The 12,493-nt window shown below is 43.8% G+C and overlaps 1 protein-coding gene across 1 annotated transcript; it reads left to right on the forward strand.

Annotated features, from left to right (window-relative positions):
• Positions 1–792: 792 nt before the first annotated feature.
• On the forward strand, positions 793–4,827 carry LOC144766843 (uncharacterized). The gene is made up of 2 exons (XM_078650562.1): positions 793–3,013; positions 3,747–4,827. Exons 1-2 carry the CDS (start codon positions 1,562–1,564, stop codon positions 3,747–3,749), a joined length of 1,455 nt encoding a protein of 484 aa, XP_078506688.1. The 5' UTR covers positions 793–1,561; the 3' UTR covers positions 3,750–4,827.
• The last annotated feature ends 7,666 nt before the right edge of the window (positions 4,828–12,493 follow it).

A 12,493-nucleotide genomic window follows, 5' to 3' on the forward strand; every position in this document is an offset into this window, starting at 1 on the left:
TGACTTTCTAAACCCATTTTGTGATTCAGTAACCACCTTACCAAATAGGACATTAAAAATTAAGGTTATAAAGCCTGCAAAATAGTATTGTACATTACACCCAGAATCTCTTTGCTCATTTTTTAGCAGCCTATCTTATACCGTGTATATTACTATTTTAAAATAGTGACTTGCATATTCACAGTGCTTTCATTTGCAGGTTGGGACCTCCTAGCACTCTAAATACTTTTGCTACTCTCTGTTGCACCAACCATGATTCCCCAATGATGGCACAGACATTTGCAGTGGAAAGCGCACCGCTGTTTGGCGGGTCCGGGTCCCGGGGTTGGACTCCTGCGGGCGCCATCTTGGCTTGGGTGAGTGGAGAGTTAGGCGGGCGCCATCTTGGAGCGTCCCGACGCTCGTAGCTCTTGATTGCGACGCCTACTTAAGGCGGACTCGCTTGCTCATTACTCCAATTAGGTGCTGCATTAGCACAGGTCGCGCTGCTAGTGCGCTCTGTTTTTAAACTTACCTTTCTGATATTTTCGTTATTTGCTTGGATTATCCCCTGCTTTTAGCTTCACTGTGCCTGGGTATTTGCCCACTTACTTGCACTTAATTGTGGAAAGCGCACCGCTGTTTGGCGGGTCCGGGTCCCGGGGTTGGACTCCTGCGGGCGCCATCTTGGCTTGGGTGAGTGGAGAGTTAGGCGGGCGCCATCTTGGAGCGTCTCGACGCTCGTAGCTCTTGATTGCGACGCCTACTTAAGGCGGACTCGCTTGCTCATTACTCCGATTAGGTGCTGCATTAGCACAGGTCGCGCTGCTAGTGCGCTCTGTTTTTAAACTTACCTTTCTGATATTTTCGTTATTTGCTTGGATTATCCCCTGCTTTTAGCTTCACTGTGCCTGGGTATTTGCCCACTTACTTGCACTTAATTGTGGAAAGCGCACCGCTGTTTGGCGGCTCCGGGTCCCGGGGTTGGACTCCTGCGGGCGCCATCTTGGCTTGGGTGAGTGGAGAGTTAGGCGGGCGCCATCTTGGAGCGTCCCGACGCTCGTAGCTCTTGATTGCGACGCCTACTTAAGGCGGACTCGCTTGCTCATTACTCCGATTAGGTGCTGCATTAGCACAGGTCGCGCTGCTAGTGCGCTCTGTTTTTAAACTTACCTTTCTGATATTTTCGTTATTTGCTTGGATTATCCCCTGCTTTTAGCTTCACTGTGCCTGGGTATTTGCCCACTTACTTGCACTTAATTGTGGAAAGCGCACCGCTGTTTGGCGGGTCCGGGTCCCGGGGTTGGACTCCTGCGGGCGCCATCTTGGCTTGGGTGAGTGGAGAGTTAGGCGGGCGCCATCTTGGAGCGTCCCGACGCTCGTAGCTCTTGATTGCGACGCCTACTTAAAGTCGTCCTCTCCCGCGCAGCGGGATCGCGCAGTGGGACGCCGTCGCTTAGCCGTAGTCGTGCCAGAGTCCTGCCCGTCTGCGCTCGTCCGCGTTGAGGAAGCGTGGGGAAGCGGGCGCGGGGTCAGGACTGTGGCACTTACTCTTTTTAATCTTCTTAGTTTTTTCACCACCATGCAGAGCTGCACGACGCTCAGGTACAATCGCGCCACTCTTCTTTCCATTAGAGAGAAGCTCGCGGGGTGTGGTCATGATCCTATGCACCCGCTATCGGGCCCCTATGACTGTTCTTGTGGGAGCTTTTCACTTGATACACCCTCCGGGGTGCGCCTAGTGGTAGGGAATGCCCCCAGTACACGTATTAATATCTCGGAGCGTGCACTTAGCATATGGAGTCTGAACGTGAGATCGTTGGTCAAGCACCATCAGTCCTTACGTGATATGATCGAAAAGGACTCTCCTGACCTCATCTTTATCACTGAGACCTGGCTTCAGGATGCCGACACGGCAATAATCAATCTAGCATTCCCTCCTAATTATACAGTATTCACCCTTAACCGCACTTCTAGAGGGGTTGGCATAGCCATGGCGATAAAATCTTGCTTCCCGGCTGAATGGAAAGCTCTTGACTTACCAGCGTGTGAGAGCGCCTCCTTTAAGGTAGCTTTCAGTCATCAGTTCACTCTTAGCGGTATGCTTATTTACCGCCCGCCAGGGAATGACACAGTCTTCAAGGCTGCTCTTGTCGTTGTGGTTAGCTCTTTAGCTTCAAAATGTGCTAATTTTAACATCGTAGGCGACCTCAATATTCATCTTGACCTGAGGTCATTAGCACCTATTAATACCTTCCTAGCGGACCTTGAAGCCATGCAACTGAACCAACTTGTTACCTCTCCCACCCACACAGGTGGTCACATCCTTGACCCCTTTTTTACCACACTGGAGCGAGCTACGGCTTCCGACCCGATGGTGGTAGGTTGGACTGATCATCTGTTGGTTAAAGTTTCATGTTTTATAGCTGACCCTCAATTCAAACCTGTGGACAGACTGATCCTTAAAAGAAATTGGCATAAGCTCAAACTGGAGGAGTTCTTTAAGATCTTGGAGGCGCAGCCCCTGGGCATTTTGCTGAATGTGGAACAAGGATATGAGCAATTTTGTAATTGGATCTTAGCCGCCCTTGACTCTCTTATACCGATGCGCTGGTCGAAATGTCACGCGAAAGTTCCCAGCCCTTGGTATAATGACACTCTTGCCGATCTTAAGAGAGCGTGTCGGCAAGCTGAGAGGGCGTGGAGGAAATCCTTTGATTCTACCTTGAAATCTCTGTATTTCGCTCAGCTTAAGATCTACCACAGGACAATCTGTCAAACTCGAGCCGCCTACTACGCCTTTGAGTTCCAGAATAACCCCAATCCATCTAAATTAATTTTCAAGGTTCTTAAAGACCTTATGGGGAAACGGGCCACCTCGGTGGAAATCTGCACGGACTCTCACTGTGAAAGTTTGGCATCCTTTTTCGTGGAGAAAGTGCAGGCAATCTATCGAGGATTTACGTCATCTGTGCCTGATACTGAGCAAACTGGTGTGACGGCTACGGTTCATGACACCCTGTCCTCCCTGCCAGTAATGTCTGATCGAGGACTCTAGCGGTTTCCATCTGCCAAACCGCCAAAGGAGAAGGATTTATGCCCTGTTTGCTCACACTGGAAAGGAGCAGACGCTTAAGATAATCATTTGCGAGCAGCCAGTTGCACCACAGCGGCGGCTGTAATCACGTTTGTTGGGAAATACCATACCTCTGGGATACTTCACTGCCTGTTATCGATTGTGCTGTGACTATTGGATGAAGAACCATTCGGTCCTGAGGAGAACCCCACCCTAATGATAGGGGTTTGAAACGCGTCGACCACCTTTCAGTCCAACGTCTGGTGACCCCTAATCTTGTTTTGTATTGATTTGGCTTTACGAGAGTGCTTGTGACAATCACAAGCTGCAACAAACCGTCAAAATATGAAAAGAAATATTTAGGACTGATTTACTAACCGATGTTTGGACGCATTGTTTTTGTATTTCTTATTATTGTTTTCACTGTTTGGTAAGGAGTGTGCATGAATGAATGGTTAAGTATGCTTGAAATTGTATATTCTTGTATATATTGTATATAAAGTCAGTTGTGCATTTTGTATGTTGTATTTTCTAAGCACGACAAATAGTGTGCTAATAAGAAAAATGATCATGTTGCAATTATGAATAAACCTTCATGGTGTTAATGAAAAATAAGTTGTTTTTGCTTCAATCAAAGCAGCGCTCTTTGTAAAAACAATTCCAGAATTTGGCTTTTTTGTTGTTTATTTAGTAATGTCTGATGAGGCTTTTGATACTCTGAGCCTCAAAATTAAATCTGGATCTCCATTAGATACGTTGAAGCCAGAGCTATTTAAACTTCTTCCCCCCCCGATGTCGTGAGCCTATATTAGATCTGATCAACTTATCGCTTACTTCGGGTGTGGTCCCCTTTTCCTGGAAGCAGGCAGTGGTTAGCCCAATTTTAAAGAAGGCTAATCTGGACCCCCTATTACCAGAAAACTATCGTCCCATCTCCCTTCTGCCCTGGCCCGCTAAGGTTACTGAGGCACATGTGAACTCCATTCTGTCTGCTCACCTTTCTCGTAATAACATTCTAGACGAGACTCAGAAGGGTTTTCGGGCACAACACAGCACCGAAACCGCACTGCTCTTTATGATCGAGCACTTGCGAACGGTGCTAGATGCTGGCCAAACAGCGGCGCTCCTTTTGTTAGATCTGAGCGCCGCGTTTGATACGGTGTCTCATGATATCCTGATGCGGCGGTTGGAGGAGGTGGGAATTGAGGGGTCCGCTCTCCACTGGTTTCGGTCTTTCCTCTTGGACCGGTTTTTTAAAGTGGCTATTCCACCTGGTCAGTCCTCGTTCCATCCGCTGGGGCTGGGGGTTCCGCAGGGTTCTGCGTTGAGCCCCACCCTGTTCAACCTATATGTGAAACCGCTGGCTGCAGTCGTCAGGCAATGTGGCCTTACCATGACATCGTATGCCGACGACACGCAGCTGGCGGTGACACTCAGCGGTGATCCCGAGGTGAACGCTCCCAGTTTCCGTGCGGGACTCATAGCCGTGGCAAATTGGATGCGAGCAAATTGTTTGCAGCTAAATGCCAAAAAAACCGAGGTCCTGGTTTTAGGAAAACAGGCGGAGCTCTGGGGAGATCAGTGGTGGCCTCCAGAATTGGGGGTGACTCCCATTCCAGCTGCCGAAGTTAAGAACTTGGGGGTTTGGCTGGATCCTACACTCTCCTTCACCAGCCATACGAAGAAGGTTGCAGCTACCTGCTATGGTATTCTGCGAGGGCTGAGACCGGTCCTCAAATTCTTCGACCCCCCTACTCGGCAACTGGTGGTCCAAGCCTCCATCCTCTCGCGGCTGGACTATGGGAGTGCGCTGCTGCTTGGAGTGAATCAGGCAGAAGCCACTAGACTGCAAAGGGTGCAGAATGCCGCGGCACGTGCCATCGTTGGCCTTCCTAGACGGTGTTCTGTCTCTGCAGTTTTGACTTCTCTCCACTGGCTGCCGGTCAGACAGAGAATTAAATTTAAGGCTCTCTGCCTGACATTTAAGATCTTGAAGTTTTCTTCTCCTCCAGCCCTCGCTAAGCTTGTCTCCCCCTATGTCCCTACGCGGTCCCTCAGATCGGAATCTCTCCATCTGGCGGTTAACACACGGTTCAGACTTAGTAGGATGGGAGGTCGCTCCTTTAAAGTATTAGCGGCAGGATTGTGGAATTCTCTCCCCGTCCACATTCGAGCCTTGAATAGTCTCACTACCTTCAGGCGTGCCATAAAAACTTTTTTGTTTCCAACTGTTGAATGATCCCCTCCTGTCTTTCCCAGCACCGATTTGTTATGTTGTGGTACCTGATCAGGCGCCGGGACGCCCCTTGGCTGGGGCAGCTGCGCGCCTTTTATAAAAAATATTAACATAACATAACATAACATAACATTACATTGACTGATGAACTTTCATAACCTAAAGCATTGTATTTTCCACTGATCACTTTAAGCTGCATTTTTCCCATTTAAGGTGTGTGCGTTGTAATTTGTATTTATTTACTTAAAGGGGAAATGGCAACAACATTTTTATTACCACCTCCTCTGGCCCCATCCCCAGTGCACTCTAAATCCCCAATTCCACTTTTTTGTGGACTTCAACAATACTTTGTAAGACTATCCTTGAGGCCCCATCTCCAATGCAGCCCAGCAAACCTCAGCAAAACAATTGTGTGTGCGCCCTGGAAGCTGCAGCAGCCGGGGTAAGACGCACAATGGGGTGGCGGGCTCAGAACCCTTAAGTCCAGTGGGTATTTTCCACCTGGAAGACGGTCCCACTCCATCTTCTACCCTCACAACTTTTCACCATAGATGCCATGTTGTGGTACTGGGGAGTGACATTGGGAGATCGGGAGAGGAAGAGGAAATAATTGAGGGAGGAAAGTTAATACTCATCCAATTAGAGGGAATTTTCAGCGGTTTGGATGGAGATGCAGACTTTCACTGTCCAGTTGAAGGGTTCCAATGTAGTTGTTTGAACAGACAACCAGGTAATCAGATCCTTTTCTGAATCAACAGGGTGGCACCTAAAGGAGGGGGACTGAATCTGTTGACAGCACAGATTGTCACTTTGGCTGAGGAATTCCCAAGAGTTTTATGCATGAATCAGAATAAACATACCGGTGATAAAATTAAATGGGGCGGATTAAAAATGTGCGTTAAATGCAATAATGAAAAGAGTCTATTAAAAAAGAAAAAAGGTTTTCTTCCGAGTCCATAGTTTGTACAGGCTATGTAGTCAGAGGACACATCAACATCATCGGGTGTACTCGCATCATATGTGTGGTCTTGGCGGAATCCATACAGAGCATGATCATAGTTAACAGTCTGTAGGTTTGAAAGACCAGCTATTGGTTACTCGTCTGGGGCACTCGGTGTTGTTGGCGGCTCCTTTCCAGAGGGCTCAAAGGATAATAACGAGTCAAGCCATTAATCAAAACGGTGACAAAAAGTGCTACTGGTGATTTTGCTCTGTCATAGCTGTCATCCTGAATAAGGGACTGGTGTATTGCTCCACATTGTTTCTGGTGCTCATGTAGAGGTTGAATGACCTTTTCTGTATTAAGCTAAGCCACTGGAGGTTGTTCCAAGTGCAAGTCCAAGACAATGCCAGTCGGACAGTTTATGCACCAGAACACAGGTTTGGTTTATTTTGCAAAATGTGAGCATCTAGTGTTCTCTAAGTTTAAATGGCCAAACATGTCCCTTGTAGCGTGCTAGAGTCTCTCTGTAGCTTTGTTCATCTGGATACTGTACTGCATGTTTTTTATTTCAATGGGAGACCAGAAGAAAGATAATGATACCACACTCAAATCAAATCAAATCAAAATCAGCTTTATTCTGTGCAACCAATCTCACCATAAAAGCATACTGAAATAAAAAAAAACAATCCTATATTTACATTGTCGGTCTAATTCACTTAAATACAGATACAGAGAAAATCATTTTTGGAAGACATTGATAAAATATTTGATAAAATATTTTAAAATCTATGAAACCATCATTAATCACTCTTTGAGGTCTAAAGGAACTAGGGCATTACAGGCTAATCAAGGGATATTACATTCGATCATGGGAGATAAAGTGCTGGTGCAAAAAGTACATAATAAAACCTAAAGTACAAAGTGAACATCTTAACAAGGAATACATAGTTAAAAGAGACGGTACTAAGGATAATCATCTAAGTCTTCATATATCAATGCATCTAGATGTGAGTAATCTATTCGTTTCCTAACTGCAAGTTGTATAAAACGAGTAACAGAACCTATAACTTTCACATTTTCTAGACTACATACAAAGTTAAAAGCATATTTATAATTAAAAAGCTTATTCGATAAAAAAAGAGGTTTTAAAACTGATTTCCGGATATCCTTATAAAAGTTACAAAAAAGAATAAAGTGCATTGTTGATTGCATAGATTTTCCATCACATGGGCAGTTTGAAAATTTATGGCACCATTTTTCCATTCTAGGGAAAGCAACTAAATTGTGTAGAGTACCCATCCTTAGCCTTGTAAGGTAAAATCTCTGTTGTACGTTTTTCACCAATGTTAAGTACAGCTGTAGGCCCCTCACAAGCGGTCGATCACAGTATGACATGACGGTATCTTTTTAACCAACAGACTGTTCTCTTTCATTTTCCATTATTTTTAAATATTTAAGCTTAAGTTCCTGTTTACTAATCTCCTGTATAGAAAGGGGGTCTCTCCCATCAATGTCAACTTTATAGTATTTTAAGATATTGTGAATATACTCCAGGAATTGGTATCTTCTTACTCTGATCTAGAGCTAGACAATCCATGATTAATTCTTTTGTGAATTTTGTTTCGTCCTTCGACCAGACACCGTACCAAAAGGTGAGACCGGCAACATTTATTGTATCACTAATATACGGAACGGATAGTTCTTTATGGATTGTATAATTTGCAGTCGCACCGGGGTCTGCCAATAATCTTTTTACAAATTAATTTTTTTAGGTCTGTAGTGAGGCGATGTTAGACCTACCCCAAATAGCAGCTCCATTCCAGACCCCTGAGATACTTTTTCTCCGGTAAAGCACAAAGATTTCACGGATGGGTTTATTACCTATTTTCGCAGAAAATCTAAAAATGCTCTCTATTGATCTTAAAAATTTCATATTACATAGTTCGATGTGGGTGTTCCATGTACCGTTCTTATTAAAAAGCAACCCCAAATAAGAGAAAGATGAGACTCTGTTAATTAAAACTTCACCTACGTGATGTTGTTTGTTTTTAGGCTTTTTGCTCCCGCATGTCATTACAAAGGTTTTCTTCAGATTTAATTTCAGATCTTTATTTGTCATGTACAGAGCAAAGTTTTCTATAAGGTTTTGTAAGCCATTCAGTGTCCTTGATATAAGGACAGCGTCGTATGCATAAAGCAGTACGGGGGTTGAGCGAGTCCCAACTTTCAGGGCATCTACACTAAGGTTTTGTAAAAAGGGGTACTACATTGCTAACATAAAGGGAAAACAGAAGGGGCGCTAATACGCAACCCTGTCTTATGCCACTTTTTACCCTGAAATCAGGTGTGCATTTCCCCCTCTTTCCAAACAGTACCCTAGATGTTAAATGAGTATAGGTATGTGATAAGTATGTGATTATATCAGGGGGGCCCCTAACCCTTTCAGTGTTTGCCATAGTTTGCTATGGTTGACTAAATCGAAGGCACTAGTGAGGTCAATGAAACAGAGGTGCAGCGCCCTTTCCTTTGCTAAAGTATACTTCTCTATTATTAACATTTAAACATTGTTCTACCATCCCAATACCTCTTCTGAAAGCATACTGTACATCAGTCAGTATTTTTTCCTCGTTGGCCCAATTTTCGAGTCTTTCCAGCATCATGTGGCCCGTCAATTTTGATGTGGAGTCGAGAAGAGATATTGGGCGGTAGCAATTGGCCTTTCCTCTATCCCCTTTTTTGAAAATCGGTACAATGATTCTTTCAACACAGGTAGCCGGAAAAAAGCTTCCAATAGTGGCATTAAAAACATTCGTTAAAACAGGTATCCAGAAATCTATTTTATACTTAAAAACATCTATGGGTACCCCATCCGGGCCTGCAGCTTTACCATTCACACATTTTAGTAAAGCTAATTTAATCTCTTCTGGCGATATTGGTAAAGAATTGAGAGTTCAACCAATATAACATTTCCTTTTGTATTCTCACTTATTTTTGCACCGTCTGGGTTAAAAATGCCTTCAAAATGAGCAACCCAGTCTTCCGGGGGAACCACAGTATCAATATTTACTGTTGTATTATCTTTAAAAAAGGAGTGGTTAACAATGATACTGTTAAGGGATGATGGTCACTGAATAGGCTGATGTTAATCAGTACTTTTTCAACCAGTTCGCTACAGTTTTCTGAAACAATAAAGTGGTCTATATTTGAAGATGACCTTGCTCCTACAAATGTTTGTAAGTTAGTTTCCCCTCCCACATAGGTGGGTTCCAAGATCACCAGATCATATTTATGCACCACATTATTAATAGATCCCCCATATAGATAGTGGGAGAAGTGGGTATCCTGTCTCCTAGATGGTCGCAATATCCGCAGGGCTCCCTCACTTCATAGATACATTTAACACAGTTAAAATCCCCTGCCCATATTAGTACATAGTCACCACCTACCCCCTCAAGGAAGTGATCCAAATCTTTTTCAAGTAGCCCAATTACTTTACTCTTTGATTTGTCAAATAAATTATTATAAAAATGTATTACAATGACAACCTGCTTTCCTTTTGAGTGCAGAAGCAAAAACTGATAATATTATGATGATATAAGTGTTTTCTTTAAAATCATGTGTGATGTGGTAGCGATTAAGGTAGCTAGGCCTCCTTTAGCTCGTCCCATCCTAGATGGGCTAGCATTTGTACAAACAGTTTGATAACCATTTACAAAAAAAGGTTCAGTGGACCATGTTTCTTGAAGGAGAAGTAAAGCACACCCATCTAGCGTTTTCAGCCAAGCCTCATCATTAATTTTATTTTTAATCCCTGCGACATTCCATGTCATGAGGTTTAGGGATTCACTTTGGTGTATACCAGGACCAGCTTTCCTTGTATTACAAATGGGAATATTAACAATATTGCTATTCATATGTTTATCCAAATCACCTTTTTGCAATGGTACTATTAAATCATCAGATTCTAAAAACATCACAAAATTACATAGATCAACATCACCCTCGTTACTATCCAGGGTGCCATCCAATAAGTTTACCTCCTTTTGTGCAATCGTGTTAACATCTACCGCTACCACACTCTTATAAATGGTGTAATCCGTTTTCATGTCAGATTGCCTGGCCGAGCCCTTACTAAGTCAATCTATTTCACTGCATCTTCTTAATGCTGCATATCTATTGTGCAGAGGTATGGGTTGAGGTAAGCGTTGACTCATGTTTGCTTAAGCATTGCTATGACTAGGCCTATCAAAATATCTCAGTGGGACAGCCATTATATGATTACATTTTCAGGTGAGTACCCAGTATCATCATTCAATAAAACATTCAACAAATCACCCACCAATTCGCGATCCCAAAAGTTTACAATACTACAACCCCCCCAACATGTTTTTTCTGGATTTGCCCACCCAATTCACTCTCCTAATCATAATGATGGTTTCTTGCAGTATATTCACCCCAACATTAGCGTTGACAGAAAACCAATAAACTACTTGATTTTTTTAGGGACTCATATGTTTCCTTCTGATTTACCACTGATTTTGGCATTTTATTTAAAATAATAACATATGGAGTCACCTGTGGGGTGAGATTTATTGTCCCCTGTATGTTATATCTTCTTTGGTTCAGTTGGTCCTGGGTAATTGTATATTTTGCTGCTCCCTTGTGGAGGGTGGGATATCGGCTTTATATGGCCTTAGACAGGGTGGGATTTGTGGTGTCGATGTGTCCTTTACAGCAAAAGTGTCCTGGCTTTGATTATTAGGGCAGTTGATAGTTTGGCCCCTATTTTCTCTAAAGTTTTCCGTCGGCTTGGGGATAGACTTAGTTGGTTTGGTGATACTGGTAACTTTGTTCAAAGATTTGGAGGGTAGAATTTCGATACCCATTTCCGTTAGAAAGGCCATATCTTTCTGCATCAGTTTTATCTCTGACATTAGGCGTCTTTCTATACGGGCCATTATGCCATGGAGTCTTTTAAATAGTGTCTCAAGGTCTTGTGACTTTGGGATAGTGGGGTTATTTTCACCCCTTAAGATCCCTGGGGTGTTATCGCCCATTTTTGCTTAGGTTTAGATTTAATTTTGGCCTTTGGTGGTAACTTCTCCGCCGCATTGTTCACGATTCGCAGGGCTTCTTTCTTTTTTTTTACCACAGTCAATTAGCATGATTATATGATTTGAAGTCCTCCAAAACGGCTGGAGAACAGCGAATGAAAAGATGACTGAATCAGTCCAAATACTGCTTTAAATCCAGTCACCAGACCAGATCCAATGTTCTCAAAAAGAAGCACAACACCAGTTGTTACAGATAGTTAGACTTGGCATCTTTTTTCGTGTTTTCCCTGAGTTTTTACTTTCTGACCTCCCGGTTTTGACTCTGTTATTGCTGGATTAGTGTCTCTGTGCACCTTCTCACTTCAGATCATGTTAAAGTGCAAGTGCTTCTGTTGTAAATTGTGTTATGCATTTGTGTTTCCATGATTGGCGTATTTGATTTACGTGTCAGTTCCTAGTAAAGTGCACTGAGTGTGTCAGGGCCTGTAAATCAAATGCTGTTAGTGGGCTGCAGCACTGGATTGTGCCGCCCACACGAACAGCCTGTAAATGTAACTCTGGCCTGCCATCGCAGAGCCTTAGTGCAGTCTGGGACTGCCATGTCGACTTGGCAACTGTACCCACTTGACAGGCCCTAGCCTTCCCTTTTCTTATAAGTTAGTCAGCCCTAAGGTAGGCCCAAGGTACCTCTGTGGGCAGGCTGTAGTGTATGTGAAAGGTAGGACATGCCCTGGTGTATGTGGCATGTTCTGATAGTGAATTACTGCCAATTTTGTTTCTCACTATTGCAAGGCTACCTCTTCCCATTGGACAGAATGGGGAGTTTGTTTATAATATCTTATAAACATAACTGGCCCTGGGAACTAGGTAGAAAAATAAAGTTTAGTACGCCTGAACTCAGAATCTAAAGATGCATCTTTTATTGAAAGTGATTTTTACATTCTGTGTTTTTGAAAATACCACTTTTAGAAAGTAGATATTTTCTTGCTCAGCCATCCAGTAGGCCTCTGCTGGGGTTGTGGATTGAGTGTCTGGATGACAGGAGCTGGGGAGAAGCCATGGCTCCAGATAGTCTAGGTGGGTTAGGAAAGGGCTGAATAGAACTTGGCTGCGTTTAGAGGAGGGGGAGGAGATTTCCTTTCACCTGAATGGGCCCGGTCTGCCTTTGACAATGTTGTCTCCACCTCCTGCCAGGAAGCCACACC

Source organism: Lissotriton helveticus, chromosome 7, assembly GCF_964261635.1.
Source record: "Lissotriton helveticus chromosome 7, aLisHel1.1, whole genome shotgun sequence".
In the NCBI taxonomy this organism is placed as follows: domain Eukaryota; kingdom Metazoa; phylum Chordata; class Amphibia; order Caudata; family Salamandridae; genus Lissotriton; species Lissotriton helveticus.